Source organism: Engraulis encrasicolus, chromosome 3, assembly GCF_034702125.1.
Source record: "Engraulis encrasicolus isolate BLACKSEA-1 chromosome 3, IST_EnEncr_1.0, whole genome shotgun sequence".
Taxonomy (NCBI): domain Eukaryota; kingdom Metazoa; phylum Chordata; class Actinopteri; order Clupeiformes; family Engraulidae; genus Engraulis; species Engraulis encrasicolus.
This window is the reverse complement of record NC_085859.1, coordinates 17,112,038-17,129,069: the sequence shown is the minus strand read 5'-3', so window position 1 is coordinate 17,129,069 and position 17,032 is coordinate 17,112,038. Positions and strand designations below refer to the sequence as shown.

Sequence of the window (17,032 nt, the reverse complement as noted above, 5' to 3'; positions counted from 1 at the left end):
TATTTGTTATCTATGTTGCTAATGCAGTAGGTAACACATTACTATATTCCTCTCGGCGTTAGAAGAGTAGGCCTAGGCAACACACACACACACACACACACACACACACACACACACACACACACACACACACACACACACACACACACACACACACACACACACACACACACCAAAACGTATTGTTTTGGTTTTGTGTTATCTTTATTGTTTGTACATGCAGATTGTAAACAAACAACCATAATTCCGTAGAAAATATAAAAATGAGAAGGGACGGTGAAAGGACTTTTAACTGGCTGATCCGGAACTCCATAACAGAAACTTCCTGTAGTCTTATCATGATTAGGTAAGCGATGCAACAGAAGCACGTAACAAATATGATTAAACTTCGTCTTTAATAAATATGTTAGAGATATAATAAAATGCTTAGTTAAGATGATCTTGTGTTTAGTTTGGTGGTAGGGAATGGGTTAGCGTGCTGCGTGCAACTCCACCGATGACGATTTCAATGGCTTTTATTTTGAAATCTGTCACAGCTCGTTTCGGGAGCGAGCATGTTTGAGCTAAGGTCGTTGGTCGCGCATCACTCACTCCAGTTTAATCGGTGTTAGCTATCTACCTACGCACTTCACCGGGAAGTGTTATCGGTCGTTTTTTAGACTATCCGTAGGTGAAAGGAACCAAGGGGGGCGTTTAGTACCACTGCTGCTCGGTAACGTGTAGTTATAAAGACATACGTAACGTTTAGTTAACCCTTAGTGTCAGTTACACTATCACCCGGCAACTCTGTTAGCTACTTAGCAGACCTGCTTCAGTAGTGTAAAGCTGAGTTATAAGTTTGTAATTGTGTAACGGCGAAGCGTTTATTTGTCCCACGCTTTCAACACGAGTTATCTAAGGTTACGTTTGGCTGTGGACTGCGCCAGGACACGCTCCGGTTATCTTGGCTGTCACTCGCTTTATCACCGTGTCACGCTGACAAGGACCTTTCGAGTCAGAATGAAAAGTCTTCCTTATTTCTGTCGAGGAGAAGTGGTCCATGGATTTGGCAGAGGGAGTAAAGAGCTGGGTATACCCACAGGTAAGCTGAAGACCTTTGCGTTACATATATAATACATGTAATCAAGTCAGCCGAGTTGTTACATCACGTCGCAGCTTTCTAGAATAGTGTATTATGCAATGTTAAATATGGGTTGTAATAGAATGACGATTGGATCGATACTGCATAGAGAGGAATCTGACATGATCTATCCTCAATAATGTTCACACTTTGACACGTTTGCGGTTGTGACAACTAGCACAAATGTTTGCTATGTGTTTTATATCACCATGACCTGTCACCCAGTGGGTTTGTTTCATGACAGTGCTTGGTTTGTTTCAGCCCAGATGTGTTTGGCTAACGTTGGTCTAACTCTGAGAGGCATTTCAGACTAAATACCACAGGACACAAGACCAGACGTTTGCCCTGCCCTCTGTTTGACTCTGAATCTGAATGTCTCCGGGTTTTAGCATGTGCTGTTAGGGTTAGTATTAGTAATAGTGGTGGGGCTGATCTGTGAGAGCATGTGATACTCACATTGATCACAAAACACGTTCAGTTTTAGAATCAGTTAGGGAAAGTTGATCTGAAAACATGTGATGATGTCACTATGTCTTGTGATGTTCATCAGCCTTGAGTTTACAGCCGCAACACATGAAGTTGGAGGGCTAACAGTATTTGATTTGGCTTCTTGGTGTAAAACTGTGGGCTCTGCCCTGCTTAAATGTCATCATATGGTCACTTGTCACTTGTCAGTAATGACCTACACAGCCTAGTCTTTTGAGGTAGTGAGTGACTCAGACAGAGAATGTACTATGACAAATAAAACTCCCCCACATTTCCTCACTTCCTCCTCACTGTATTTGTGAAAGCTAAGCTTACTTGACCTTAATTTCTCCCTGGGGTTTGGTGACGTTACTTTACTCACTTGGGTTTTTAAGAGTACTTGTAGTATTTAAGCATTGTCTCGGTCTATTGACATCAGGCCAGGCAAAAGTTGATAGACCTGACATACTTAATTGTTGGTGAGTCTGTGGGTCTCTCTCCCCCATGCACCTGGACAAAGGAAGGGTATAAGAAATACTTTTTTTTAATTAAGAAAAAGCTTGGTTCAGACACAGATTTGAAACGAAGTCTGTGTGTTCTTAAACTTCCCGACATGATGTGGAAGTTAGTGGAGGAGCTCGGTTTTTTTTCTAGTGTGGCGTATTTGTGGAAGGTTTTTTTAGGTTCAGCCAGAGACACTTCACCTGAAACACAAGTATGCCTAACTTTTGCTGAATAGTGTTGTTCTGGATTATACTCTTTAATAGACTGACATACAGAATTTTCTGTCTGTGTTTCAGCAAACTTCCCGACGTCTGTAGTAGAGGATCTTCCCGAGGACATCGGCACCGGTATCTACTACGGCTGGGCCAGCCTGGACAACGGGCCCGTTTACAAGATGGTCATGAGCATCGGCTGGAACCCCTACTACAAAAACACACTCAAATCCATGGTGAGATCGATGGTGGGCTTAAGACACACACACACACACACACACACACACACACACACACACACACACACACACACACACACACACCCACACATACATCCAGACGCACACGTCCATACACACACACACACACACACACGCATACATCTAGACACACATAAACAGACACACACTGATCCAGACACACACTGATCCAGACACACACACACACACACACACACACACACACACACACACACACACACACACACACACACACACACACACACACACATAAGCTTACACACACACACACAACCAGACACACGGGGCTAAATTACATTATGAGGGCCAGCTGTGACCAGGTGATTGGTCTTGTTGCCTGGCAACATGGGTAATCTCTTCAGAGAGATTCGAAAACAGAGCGGTGCGGATGGCCCATTGTTTTCCGGGTTCTAGTTTCGCAAGGGGGAGAGGGGAAAATCCCCCTTTGTGCAGACCTAACCACCGTTCCGTTGAAATGGATGAGATGAGACGCATGGATTTTATACAACAAATCAGTCATTGTAACTTTCTGGGGTTGTTGAGGGTCTAGGCGTACTTGAATCTATGATCAGGCAAAGTCTAATGCTGTAACTTGTAGGTCTAAGTTACTGTTACAAACCCATGAATACAATTTGGGAGTGAAACCTAAATGCCAGGTGAAACAGGACTGGGGGTAGAAAAATGTAATGTTTTAATTTTCGTTTGCACAAGATAACAAAAACGGCGTCGGACGCCTGATTCACCAGAGGAACAACAAAAAGAGATTCGGATGTAGAGGAAGAAAATAAAAGCCAGATTGTCAAAACTAACTCAAAATTCCAAAACTAACTTCCCCTCCTCGAAATAAAAAGAACGTGAGTCTTCCGGAGCTGCCCTACCTCCTTGACTTCACCTACCTCGTGCGCAATAATCAGAAAGAAAAACAAAACAGTGATTAGTGGTTGTACACATGAAGTGGTACACAATGGCAAAAATGGCACACAGTGAATGGCAAAAATAGGGCCACCGCCACGTAACAGTTACTGTTTGAATTTTGAGCAAAAACTAACTTTTTATTTTGGTTCAAGTGGATGGGCGCCACATGCCCCTTTAAGGTGGCATGTTTTTTTCCCCAATCAAAGTTGGTGCTCATTTATACTATGGGCAAAAGAATGTGTTCTCTTGGAGGTAGCGTGCAATAAACCTGACTTATTTTAACATTAACTTAGAGAGGTCAGGTTGACCAAGACCAAGAAAGGTTAATAATGAATCTTTTCATTGTGATTCTTACTCTTCTCCCAGCAACAAGATATATTGATCACTTCTCCTGGTTTGTTTTCCAGGAGACGCATGTGATCCACAACTTCGCGGAGGACTTCTATGGGCAGACCCTGAACGTTGTGATGGTGGGCTACATCAGACCAGAGAGAGGCTTCGACTCGCTAGGTGAGGCTACTACACATTCAGCTGAGGGTGAAAATTAAATGAATCCAAGGAAAATGTGCAGGACAAATGCTGACTGAAAGTTTGGAGTGAGGATTCTTAACGCCTTAAAATCCTTTTTTCTTCTTTCTTCATCATGAAGACTCCAAACTTTCACTAGTACGGTATTGTTTTTGGGCAGACCCGAATAGTGCTGGTGTCCGTGCCCATGCACCAGTTGCGTTCACCACTTAAGTGCTTACCTGCGAACCACCCACATTCGTACTGGGCTCTGAACTTTTCCATATGTGATTGTGTTACCCGGATTAACCTGCTGACGTCCAGGTTGTCGTCATGGTTCCCTGAGAAAAACCAAGTAGACCCAACTTTATGGTTCAGGAACACTGAGATTTGCGATTTGCGATTAGGTGCGGGAACAGACATCGGCACGGATCACGGTTCTCGGTTCACGGTTCTCCATAGGTGAGGCTCATTCAGCTACAGGTGGAAGTCAACGCTTGGGTCCCATTTCTCCACACTTAAGCTTCACTCTCGCTTCGCTTCATTTAATTTCCTCCTCCACTCTGATTGTAGTGGAGGTCCCACCGTCACTTCAATTCAAGGGGGACGTTTGAAGGGGTTTTAGGCAGCACTTCTATTCCCCCTCGCTCTTCAAAGAATTGGGACACACTACACTTTCACTTGCACCAGCAAAAACATGTTCGGGGCAAAAACGAGAGGAAGTGGTAGTAATTCTGTCTCTAATTTCCCTAAAACAAATGTCCGATGGCATTTACAAACTGGTACTAACAACAACAACAAAGTGGTACCACCTGCCCGAGTGAGTTAGCTATGTTGACTTGCTGTAAATGGTTTTGATTGGAGCACAGCAAGGCCAGCAAATCTGAATGAAACAAGATTGCATCTGAAGCACACTTTGACTAAACCTGCATGGATTATCCACCTCATTATCCACAGTTCCATGCGGTTTCGGATTCTGCCTTGTTGACGGTTCTGTGAAAGGTTCAGAGTAGGATTCGGTATTCGAATTTGGCCAGACCTCAAGCAGGGGGTCCTGTATTCAGCAGAACCTTAAATATCAAGATTCAGTTCATTATTAGTTACAAGGGTGGCGACATTACTATTTCTCAATGCTAATGCAAAGTCATTCACAAATCACAAGAGCTGGCTGTCTCGCCAAAACTAGTAGACCAGAAATTGTGTGAGAATATGACAACGTTGAATTGGACATGGCGGAATAAGGTGGCTAGAGAAGGTCCAGTAGGTTATTCACTATGAACTACAGTCTACAGAATCGGGAAACCCCCTTAATGATCTAGCAAAGGAGTGAAGAAGTCCATTATTGTAATGCGTTTTGACGCAGGCCAAGTCCTCATTGGGATCATGTGTCTGTGCGTAATATGTTTTACCTGTATCAGGCAAACTTACAGCCAGGCTTATACAACCCTGTGTTTTTACCAGACTAACGTAAAAACATGTGAACATCAGCAGACACCGTACACCACGCACGGATTACTGCATCATGTATGACTCACAAGTGCTGTATTTAATAAGTGGTTATGTGAGGGTGTTTGTTCAAGCAGCCACATAGCGGGTTGTTTATACCCTGACTAGCTCACACAAGTCAGGCTGCTGAGATTCGGCTTATCCATAGACAGGAGAGATGAAAACGTAATAACACGCTACACTGTTGTTTTGAAGGGTGTTTAAATCTCTGTGGAAACTCAGTTTAAAAACTAACCCCATGAAAGTTTCTCACAAGTCATTACCCAACAGCTTCAGTCAGCTGAAGGAACATGTCCTTAAATGACTGGAAAATTAAAGGGAATTTTTACCAGCCATTTCATGATGTGCTTCTGCAGATATTCACAACATTCAGCTTTTATGTTTGGTTTCGGAAAAAAAAGATTCAAGTCACAATTTCAGCACCTCACCCTGATTTTCCCCCCCCCCCCAAAAAAAAAAAAAACCTTCTTCCCCCGTCTTTCACAATGTAGAAGTACTTTGTTGAATTGTAATCCTCCGATGGTTTCAATGTCTTTTGACATTTGGCACACATTTTGGTGAAGTTTGAAACACTTTGCAACCATTGTGCTTTCTGGGCTGATAATGTTGCATGTGAATGCACCTGTCGAGATGAGTTATGTCTAGCTTAATGTTATCTCTGTTGATACAATGTCCCCATGACATTCCTGCTGTTGAGTCTGGCCATGTCACAAGGTCATGAAGGCCATGTCCTTGAACAAGTGCGTGCGTGCCGTGCGTGTGCTTGTATTTGCGTGCGTGCCTGCACAGGTGTATGTGGGTGTCCTGCCTTACACGCCCCACTGACTTTGCCCCTAAAATGTGAACTAACAGCTAGTGGTTTAGTCTCTAAGCCCATCAATGAAGACATGGCCCCTGACGAATAAGATGATAAATGTGCTGTTACCACAATGGCCTGATGTGTTACTAACAGCCACTGTCCGATGTCGTAATGGTGTAGTGCTATGGTATTTAAATCTTCTCATTGTCTAATTACAATGTTCCACAGGAGGAACAGTGCACATGGTGAGGCTATGTTTACTCAGTCGTTAACTGCCCAATAGAAGAGTTTGAAGGCGTAAACAAAGCCACAGGGTGGGGTCTATTTGTTTGTGTGGCGTTCACTCTGACTTGACATAATCATCAGTCATGCGATTTAACCTGTTTCAGGTACACCCCCTATTATTACCTCACAGGGAAGGAAATCATTGGCAAAACCTGATCATGCTAATTTTCCAGCAACACTGATGATGATAATGATTATGGTGACGATCATGTGTTTTTCATTGGCCAGGGGAGTATTCCAAGAAGCTGGCTAAGCAGTAAACCAGTTTAAATTGACCTTAAGGTAGTGGTAATCTTCTAATAGAAAAGCCTGGAGTGAGTCCTCTTTTTGTTAGAAAAAAATTACACATGTGGACTATCTATCAATGGGTTTACTGCTTACTTCCTGTGGGTGAACTTTGACTGGTATATAACTTAACTCATTCAGTGCCAGCCATTTTCAAATTCAGACCGGGGGGTTGTCAGGCTTTTTCAACATTTCAGTGTTTTTTTCAAGAGCCATAACAAATTGAGTTCTTTGTCCATGTGAACAACAAACATATCAGATCAACGTGTTAGGCCCGATCCCCATAAAAAAAGCGCAAATGACTTGATATCAAGTCTTTGGCACTGTGCCATGCATTCTGAAAAGACTCGTTTTCAAGTCTATGGCACTCAAAGAGCTACCCGTGTTCTTCTGAGTAGTACCCTGATCTTTTGTTGCTGTTTACAGATACTCTAATCATTTCGAGGAACACCCTACTATTATTACCTCACAGGGCAGGCAATCATTGGCAAAACCTGACTATTATGCTAATTTACCAGTAACACTGGTGTGTATTTGAACAGATTACCCCGTACTCTCGATTAAAAGCTGCCAACATAAACAAAACTGTGATGAATAAATGAAAGGAAAATGTCTGCACACTTAAATCCCCTTTGTGTTCTTTTAATTTGTCAAGGTCAAGGTCTGCTGACCTTCCTGAGCCCCAAGGAAAGTCATCAGACTGAAAGCTTGACAAATTAAGTGAAAGTGTGAAGTGAAAGCCCGATTGGGAAACTCCAACTTCCATTGTCATTGTGATGCAGCACTCCACAGCACACAAGTGTTCACTGCACACTGCACACAACGAAATTGCATTCATGCCTCACCCGTGCACCCCCCAATGGCGCCCCAGGGGAGCAGTGCGGCGGGACGGTACCTTGCTCAGGGTACCTCAGTCATGGAGGAGGATGGGGGAGAGCACTGGTTAATAACTCCCCCCACCAATCTGGCGGGTCAGGAGTTGAATCGGCAACCTTTGGTCTGACGCCCTAACCGATTACCCATGACTGCCAAACACAAAGAGCATTTAAGTGTGCAGACATTTTTCCCTTCATTTACCAGCAACACTGATGACGATGATGAGTTTTTCATAGGCCTAATCATCTTTTTGCTTCTGTTCACAGATGCTCTCATCACTGCAATCCACAACGACATCGAGGAGGCCAAGCAGAAGCTTGATCTTCCAGAACACCTCAAGCTGAAGGAGGATGCCTTCTTCACGGCCCCCGTGGCCACCACCGCAGCAGACGACAAAATGGACGCCAGCACAAAGAAGAATATGTCAACGGATTCAAACCACATCATGAATGGTCATTGATGGGATTGTTTGTCTGGTTGTCTTTTCTGTTTGTTTATTTGGTTGCATGTCTGGTATGACATGTGATGTGTACATGTGTAAGCAAGCCTCCTCCTCCTCCTCCTCCTCCTTCTTCTCGTCCTCTCCTCCTCCTCTATGCTGGTGTACGTGTGTGTGTGTTAGTGTGTGTCTGTCTGTCTCTTTGTGTGTGTGTGTGTGTGTGTGTGTGTGTGTGTGTGTGTGTGTTTGCGTGTGCGCGTGCGTGTGCATGTATGTGTGTGAGAGAAAAATACTATTTGTCTGTACATGTTTCCACCTACAAAAAGAGCATTCTCACCTTCCTCACAGAGACTCATGAGAGTAGTAGATGGATGATGAGATCAACTGATTGAAGTGATTGGATGAAAGCTGGACAGCAGTGAGAGATAGCTGATGGTTAAAGGTGGAGGTACAGGTCAACCACTGATGATTAATGGGTACTTAAAGTACTCAAGATACACTACGTATACCATTGAAAAAATCTCTGAAATGGTGTTAAGAGTCCATGTATGAAAGGTTTTTTTTGTTTATTTATTATAAACATAATTTAGTGATTGTCACATTGGAGACTCCCCCTCAGTAGACACGCTATAGAGTCTTGGAGTCTCCAATCCCCAACGTGATGTCATGCACTTCTTTATGGGGAAAGACGAATAACTGCCCCTTTTTCCAAAACAAATGTGTTGGATAATAGTTGAAATGTGTACTACTAACAAGAAAGTGGTGAAAGATCTTTTGAATCTTAGCCTGCACAACCACCTGAGAGAGAGTGGGAGAGAGACAGACGGAGACAGAGAGAGGTGAGTTGAGTTGAGTTGAGGGGGGTGGGAGTGCTGTGAGCTGAATGGCTTATTGCTGGAAACTCCCAGGGAAAAGTCCATCGTTTCAGGGTCATAGAGGGGAGAGAAGAGGAGGGGAGAGGACAGACCTTTATCTTGTAGAGAGGCGAATAATATCGGAGAGAGAGAGAGTTGAGTAACTGGCAGAATTCCTATGGTGACTCTGTCCAAAAGAGTGTGTAAATATTTCGGGGGTAGAATCGATTCGCAAATGTATAGAGAAATGTGCTTGCTTTGTATAGAACTAAATTGTTTATGACTATGGGGTTTGTATATCCCACCCCCACTCTTTGACTGATTGTGAGGTGAAGGAGTCCATTGTATGTCAGTGTGTGTGTGTGTGTGTGTGTGTGTGTGTGTGTGTGTGTGTGTGTGTGTGTGTGTGTGTGTGTGTGTGTGTGTGTGTGTGTGTGTGTGTGTGTGCGCGCGCCCCTGCCCGCCTCCCTGCAGAATTACGTCTTTATGGTCAGACCTATTTATCGCCACTTTTTAGCATTATGCACCTATAGCATACTGTAAATCCAAGACCTCAAACTTAAAGGTAGAGTATGTCATTTTTGTTGCAGTTTATTTCCAGAATTTACTCTGCCCGTTCACAAATGGTATCTTCCACCATCAATTTTCAAGTCTTCAGTATGACTTGGAAATGTGCGCTTTTCATGCACAAATAGGTGGAGCTTCTCCATTTTGAACTAGTCATAGACATCTTATGGCTGAAGAACTTTTAGTACATACTGTATAAGTTTTGTTTACATAGTAAATATTCACGAAAAGATCAAATTTGTGAATGGGCAGAAGCATATACATTTTGAAAATGGATGTCCAATGCGTCCTTTTCCCTGTGAGAAGAAAACTGGAGATGTTTTGTGTACTGGTGTTGTGATCATCTTTCATGCAGTCATCATTTGTTCTCGTTTAAGGGGCCAGTATCAAGCCTAACCTGTTTCACTGCCTTTTTTTATTTCCCCCTTTTTATTATTTCCTTGATTTCATCTTTCATTCTTTCAGCTGGCTATTTATGCAATCCTCTTTCAATACAATGTTAGTGGGTCATTGACGTTTTTAGTAGCAGTCAGATGGTGCAGCCACAGTAAGTTCCGCTATTGTACGATGTAAATGATTATATTTTTAATATATTACACATTCAGTATATGTAAATGAAACAAACTGTAAGATATAATAATGTACCAACTTCACACGGTGACATTAGCTGTGATTGCACCACACTGACATCAGCTTCTAAAGACGTCAGTGACCCTAGTGCACACGTCATGCCACGCACCTTGTTACCTACAAGTGCTACAAACTACTGTAAGCCGCAGATCACTGGTTAAAATGTAACTGTTATAAAACAATATAACATCAGGTCATGGTCTCTTTCACATTGCCTGGCTCTTGCCCGACCTGTAGTTCCATGCACGCCACTACTAGATCTGGGAGAAACGGGCTATCATTCACAATGCTTATTCGGTGTTCTATGGAGAGTACATTTGTGTGTAAAGACGAGAGAGTACATAGTATACTGTTTTTTTGTTGTTGTTTTTTTTAAACCTCTGCCTTTGTGTTTGCCGTGTATCTGTCGGTGGGGACCAGCCTTAGTGTGTGTGTGTGTGTGTGTGTGTGTGTGTGTGTGTGTACAGTATGTGTGTACAGTATGTGTGTACAGTATGTGTGTGTGTGTACAGTATGTGTGTGCACTGCCTGCTATCCTACCCAAATTAAATAAGTGGAATCTACAGCATCTGTCGGTCTCTTGTCCTCTCTGCCTGCTTTGCGGATGTGGTCTGTTCTAGTGCTAAGGTTCAATTCTTGTATTTTATATTTCATTGGGTTAGCATGAGAGACAGACGGACACGTTTGGCCAAAACGTCTGTCTGTCTGTCATGCCAACCCACTAAAGTAAAATACAAAAATTGCACCTGAGAGAGCGGCTTTTCTACAAGAATGATTAAAAAAAATTGTTTGCTCGCATGAAGACCTTTGTAGCCTCTTACTGCAGCAGGGGTCGCCGGCGACCCTATTCACTTGCTGACAATGCTTAACTACATCATAACAAGATTGCCATGGCATTACAGAGAGCCATAGTGCTTCGCTAAGGGGTTAAGAAAAAAAACAGTTTGGAGTCCAGTGTCCTTTTTGCATAAGGCTATGGTCTACTCTGTACTGTACAAGAGCAAACACTGCAGGGTCCACAGCACGTGCAGTTACACGTGTTCAGACAGATACCCTTTCACATACAATACGTTGAAAGAAATACTGTATATACGTTTGGTTGTTTTTCCTGATTTTTGTTTTTTTTAAACAATATTCTTCATAGATTAAAAAACATCAGACTAGTGTATTTAAAAAAGACAGGGAAAAAACCATCACCCATGCCTCACATTTAGACCATCAGATGTTTCTACATGGCCTCAGTTCATGTTTAGTCACTCAGTACAGTCCTGCTGCACTGCTCCCCTTTGGGCACCATTGGGGGCTGCCCTCTTGCACGGGTGAAGCATAAATGCAATTTCATTGTGTGCAGTGGCGTGTGCACTTGTGTGCTGTATCACAGTCACAATGAGAGTTGGAGTTTCCCAGGTGGACTTTCACTTTCATCAAGACCTCAGTGGTGGTCATTGCATGCGCTCAACAGAACAATGTGGAAATGAGAGTAACTTGGAGTAACCATCATTGCATCATCAGTCACAGTTCAACCCCTATCAGGGGTCAGGAACCTTTTTGCTGGAGAGAGCCATGAATGCCAATTTTTTTAAAGTATTTTTTCTCGAGTGCCATACCATTTTAAAAACAGTGAATACAATTATGTATTTCAATTGAACCCAACAATTTTAGACTGTATTGTCAATTTATTAGTTTTATTGATAACAGTTAAGTATAGGGTTGCCAACTGTCGACTTCATTAAGGCAAGGGTCTGGGAGTCCTTCCCTTGACAATTTTGTATTTCTTAGATGTAATTTCCTGCAGTTTAATGCATTTGAACCTCCCATCCTGTTTCAACTCAATATGGAACCTGTACTTTTATTTTTAAATATAGGACGATTCCATATTTCAAGGGATGGTTGGCAACCCTAGATAAGTAAGAGCCATATACAGTTCCCAAAAGAGCCACATGTGGCTCTAGAGCCATAGGTTCCTGACCCCTACCCTATACGCTGAGCCGCCCTACGGTATGTTATACAGGTAATCTCACGGTCACCAACATTCTCATGGCCAATTCAGCAAGAAAAGGGATAATCCAGGCAACTCCAAGTGAAAAAAGAGGAAGTGAATTTAAATAGCCTTTATTATCTTAGGGCTAAAACAATGAAGCCCTGATGAAGACCAGTGCGGTCAAAACATGTTTGCTCTTTTAATTACGTTTTAGCCCTTTTTGGTTGAATTCGACTGACCCCCCGGCCCCCCTTCATCCAAGAGCACCCGACAAACTTATAAGATACTGCGACTTTTAGAGCTACCAGCCATCTTGTGTTTTATTGTCATGACCAAGTCTTAATCTGTTACTTATGGCTCTTGCTAATGTCACAGCATAGCAATGTTGTTACAAAGTAGTTCAGTCTTCTCAGCAAAGGGCCCATTGTCAGAAAGAGGCTACATGGGTTTGAAAAGATCTTAACTAAAAGAGAAAGTGGTACTTTACTTTGTGAAACCAAAAAGTGAAACAGATACCAATACTTTAAGTTTATTTGGATAATATAATATAACATAACTTAATATAATATTAATAATACTAATAGCAGTAAGAAACTCCGACCAAAGTTCAGAAAGGCCCGTCTTTAACCACACTACAGTCTTTTGCATCAAGATCTTCACACATGATCAGTGTTTAGTCTACTTTGCGAAATGAATAAGTGAAACTGAAAACAGATACGTCATAAGTGAACATAGTTCATTGAATTATAACATCATATATCAGTAATTATGAACCTCCTTCTTGACCAAAGTTGTTACTCTGCCTCAGAAAATCTTCCCACATGATCAGTGTATTTAGTCTACAAGCTCTATTGGGTTTGGCACCCCACAAAGCCGCTCATGTTCCCACTTTGTAGTGTTTAGTCTAATAGAGATCTGGTGTGCACAGACCAGATTAGGATTATCTCCCTGCCCAGCCCCGACCATGCCTCAGCATAAAGCCCGCCTGGGAAACTACAACTCCCATTGTCATGGTGACACAGCACTCCACACCACACAGGTGCACACAACGAAACTGCATTTATGCCTCAGCCGTGCAAGGGTGTGCGCAGCCCTCAATGGCGCCCCAAGGGAGCAGTGCGGCGGGACGGTATGCTCAGGGTACCTCAGTCATAGATGAGGATGGGGGAGAGCACTGGGTAATCACCAACCTTTGGACTACAACTCTGACGCCCTAACCGCTTACCCATGACTGCCCTGACCGCTTATGCATGCCTCAGCATAAAGTCCACTTGCACTTCACAGACCCAAAGATCAGCCTACTCATTTGTGTGAATTCTTGAGGCTTAACGTGACTCATTACATCATCAGTGTTTGTAAACAAGAAAGAAAAGAGCTAATTGAATACATATAGGAATGCAATTAAATGCATTGTCAGGCACACTCAATGTCGAACTCAGTGTGTGCAGAATTATTAGGCAATTATAAGCCATTTTATGCATATTTTGGAACAACAACCTTTATGAACATGAAAATCTATTGGATTTAAGCATTCCAAGCCATGCGCAGGGAGGGTGTGATCTAAGGACCCCCAACACCCAATATCAGGTGTGCATAATTATAAGGCAGCTTGGGAGAATGGGTCACAAAATAGATCTAACAAACTCTGCACAGTCTAAAAACAATTCTGAGGTCTTCCAGAGGGATGTGTGTCTTGAAATTGCCAAGTCACGTTATCACAGAAGTACCAAACGCACCATTTTGCATCTTTGGTGGGGTCGTATTCCCATTACCCTGTGACACTTTGATCAATCAAATTCATGGAACTAACTAACTTTTTTTGAAATACCAGTCCAGTACCCTGTGGTTGCAAATTATTTAAATAACACGAATTTGAAATTTACATTACTACCAAAAGAAGTACAAATTCTTTAAAAAATGTTATCATCTTCTACACGTGATTTGCATAATAAGAAATAACATGAAATTAAGAACATAAAATTGCTTCCTCCACAGCACCCCTATTTTCATTGTAAACATCAGTGCTTTTGAGTACAGATTATTCTTTTAGGTGAACGTTGTGGTTTTTGTGTGTAATTTTAATTAAGTTGAAAAGTGTGTATACGGCAAAAAAATATTTAAAAGCAATTTAAAGCAAACCAGTCACAAAAGGCAGCCAACAAGTCATTTCAATGCGTAAACATCTACTCAAGGGACTGCAAACAGTGGAAGAACAGCTCCCTCTGTGGGTGAAAACCAGAACTCCCACAATGACAAGAGGTCTGTGTACTAAATAATACATTATCAATTTCAGGATATTTGCGAACTTCAAGTTATGGGCCCATTGGCATTTATTCTGCAATTATGATACATGAACAAACAAACAAAAAAAGTTTAAAAAAAAGGCGTTCATTGTGTGTTCAATGGTGTTTGTTCATCACTCTCGGTGTTCAACAGTGTTTGTTCATCAATCTCGGTGTTCAACAGTGTCTGTTCATTAATCTCCGTGTTCAACAGTGCCTGTTGGTTGATCTCCGTGTTTTTGTTTGGGTTTGGGCTGCTGCCCATCAGGGTGCAGGTCTCGTAGTCATACTCCATCTCCGGCTCCTCCTCCTCATGCTCGTCCAACAGGCCGTACTTGCACTTGCGGTACATGGTGCCGTCCTGTCCCATGTAGACGATATCATCCTCCTCTTCATCCTCCTCTTCCTCCTCACCACCACCGTCGACCCCCTTCAGGCCCCCGTCGCGGAAGTTCATGCTGGAGTCTGGGGAGAGGGGCGTCTCCTGGGGGGGGATCTTCTCGTAGCCGCGCAGGAAGGCGATGGGGGCGCGGGGGGCGGTGGAGCGCAGCCACAGGACGAGGAAGAGCGTGAGGCCCACGCCCAGCGCCAGCAGCACCAGCGTGGCCGCCAGGCCCCCCATCGACATCGAGTCCTGCTCCGCGTCCTTGGGCGCCACGAAGCGGAAGTTCACCCCCAGCTCACACTCATCTTCAATCAAACACACACACACACACACACACACACACACACACACACACACACACACACACACACACCAGACATACGGGACAATCACACAATCATCATATTAGGATAAAACAGTGAAGAGTGGGACAACAAATTAGTGGCCCGCGTCCTTGGGCGCCACGAAGCGGAAGTTCACCCCCAGCTCACACTCATCTTCAATCAAACACACACACACAGATACATTTACATTACATTACTCTATATTACATTACACTTAGCTGACACTTTAATTTATTTAAACATACTTAAAAGCTTACAGTTATTACTGGGTATTGGTTACAGTCCTTGGAGCAATGTGGGGTTAGGTGCCTTGCTCAAGGGCACGTAAGCCATGGATGGAGGTGTAGGGAGAGGCTAGTGGCGGGATTCGAACCAGCAACCCCCAGATTGAAAGACCAACTCTCTAACCACTAGGCCATGGTTGCCCCCCCAGATACGAGAAAAACACACACACACACACACACACACACACAGCAGACATACGGGACAAACACACAATCACCAGAGATTCTTAAAGTATATAGAGATATGCCAATGTAATAGGTTACTATGGGCACCTAACATGACCAGGTTCCGGTCTGCCTAAAGGGGCGTGTCATAATAGTCCTTGCATTGAATAGAACAGTCCTTAGGTCTGCCTAAAGGGGGATTTCCCCCCCTCCCCCTTGCAATAATAGAACCCGGAAACAATGGGCCAATGGAACCTCTCTCTCTACTCTCTCTGGTTATACTGTAAACCAGGATTACTGTGTGATAATTGTGAAGGGAGGGAGGGGTGGTGTTTCTAGTTGTTTTGTGAGCTGTTCATACATAATTACACATGAGGGTGACGAACGAAACATAATGTGAGATTAGATTGAGAATGTTAAACCTCAAGATCCTTAATTGGGATCAATAAATGATACTCTTAAGATGCAGTTAAACCCTAAACCCGGGACCCCTGGATGTACAGTAGTACAGTAGACACCTGTGGATGTATTCATTCCTCTTTCGAGAGAATCTACTAGACTAATGCTTGAGCTGGCCTTGTCCCAGGGCAGACTCCTGACATGATGTTTAGTTTAGTTTGTGTGTGTGTACTCGTTATTTACTCTATTTAAACAAAAACCTAACCCCTCTTTGCAACTGCACTTGTTGTTCTGTTGTTCTTGTTGTTCTGTATGCACTTTGTATTTGCTTGTGATGTTGGCTTGATTATGTCCTCTTTTGAAAGTCGCTTTGGTTATAAAGCGTCTGCCAAATGCAATGTAATGTAATGTATATCATATTTGACATCTGATATCCATCACCACACGATCGCTAACTAGCAGCAACCTTTTTTGGGGCGCTATTTAGCATTTATTAGGATTGTACAGGATCGGTAAATGACCTCGGGTCGGCAGGTCGGAATCAAACCTGGGTCCCCTAGAAATTAGTGCAGCGCCTTGGAGTAGCTATGGATATTAGCCTGGTGAACCAGCGCCACCCGCTGGACGGCAAAATGTTTTGTCTACGGGTGGGTCTGGCCTCGCATAATGATTCAATGAAGCCAGAATGCCAAGAATCTGGCAAACCAATTACAACGCAAAGATGTGTTTTGAATCAAAGCGGGCAGGGTTTTGAGGGAAGGTTGTTCTCATCAACAATCTTCGGATGTATTATGCATCGAGGCCAGACTAAATTAGACATCCACATTTAGTCTGGTTTATCAGGCTATATGGATATAACAGTAAGTCTGTACTGTCATGCAAGGGACACATAGCAGGCGAAACAAGCGAGGTGAAGAGAGGCGAAATCCAGTGTTAAATTCTGATAGCTCAACCGTCATCAGGTCCTC

General features: G+C 43.1%; 2 protein-coding genes across 3 annotated transcripts in view; one reads left to right on the top strand and one right to left on the bottom strand.

The window, feature by feature from the left end:
• Positions 1–552: 552 nt before the first annotated feature.
• rfk (riboflavin kinase) lies at positions 553–10,787 on the top strand. 2 transcript variants are annotated; one of them, XM_063194864.1, is made up of 4 exons: positions 553–1,081; positions 2,386–2,537; positions 3,884–3,986; positions 8,001–10,787. In XM_063194864.1, exons 1-4 carry the CDS (start codon positions 1,000–1,002, stop codon positions 8,192–8,194), a joined length of 531 nt encoding a protein of 176 aa, XP_063050934.1. In that variant the 5' UTR covers positions 553–999; the 3' UTR covers positions 8,195–10,787. The 2 variants fall into 2 exon arrangements, with proteins under 2 accessions (XP_063050934.1, XP_063050933.1); XM_063194863.1 differs by having other exon boundaries at positions 2,386–2,549.
• A 2,892-nt stretch (positions 10,788–13,679) lies between these two features.
• LOC134443917 (proprotein convertase subtilisin/kexin type 5-like) overlaps positions 13,680–17,032 on the bottom strand; it is a 9,701-nt gene continuing 6,348 nt past the window's right edge. The window contains exon 5 of the mRNA XM_063193440.1: positions 13,680–15,177. Within this exon, the coding sequence (XP_063049510.1) occupies positions 14,594–15,177 (584 nt within the window). The 3' untranslated portion in view covers positions 13,680–14,593. The remainder of the gene's footprint in view (positions 15,178–17,032) is intronic.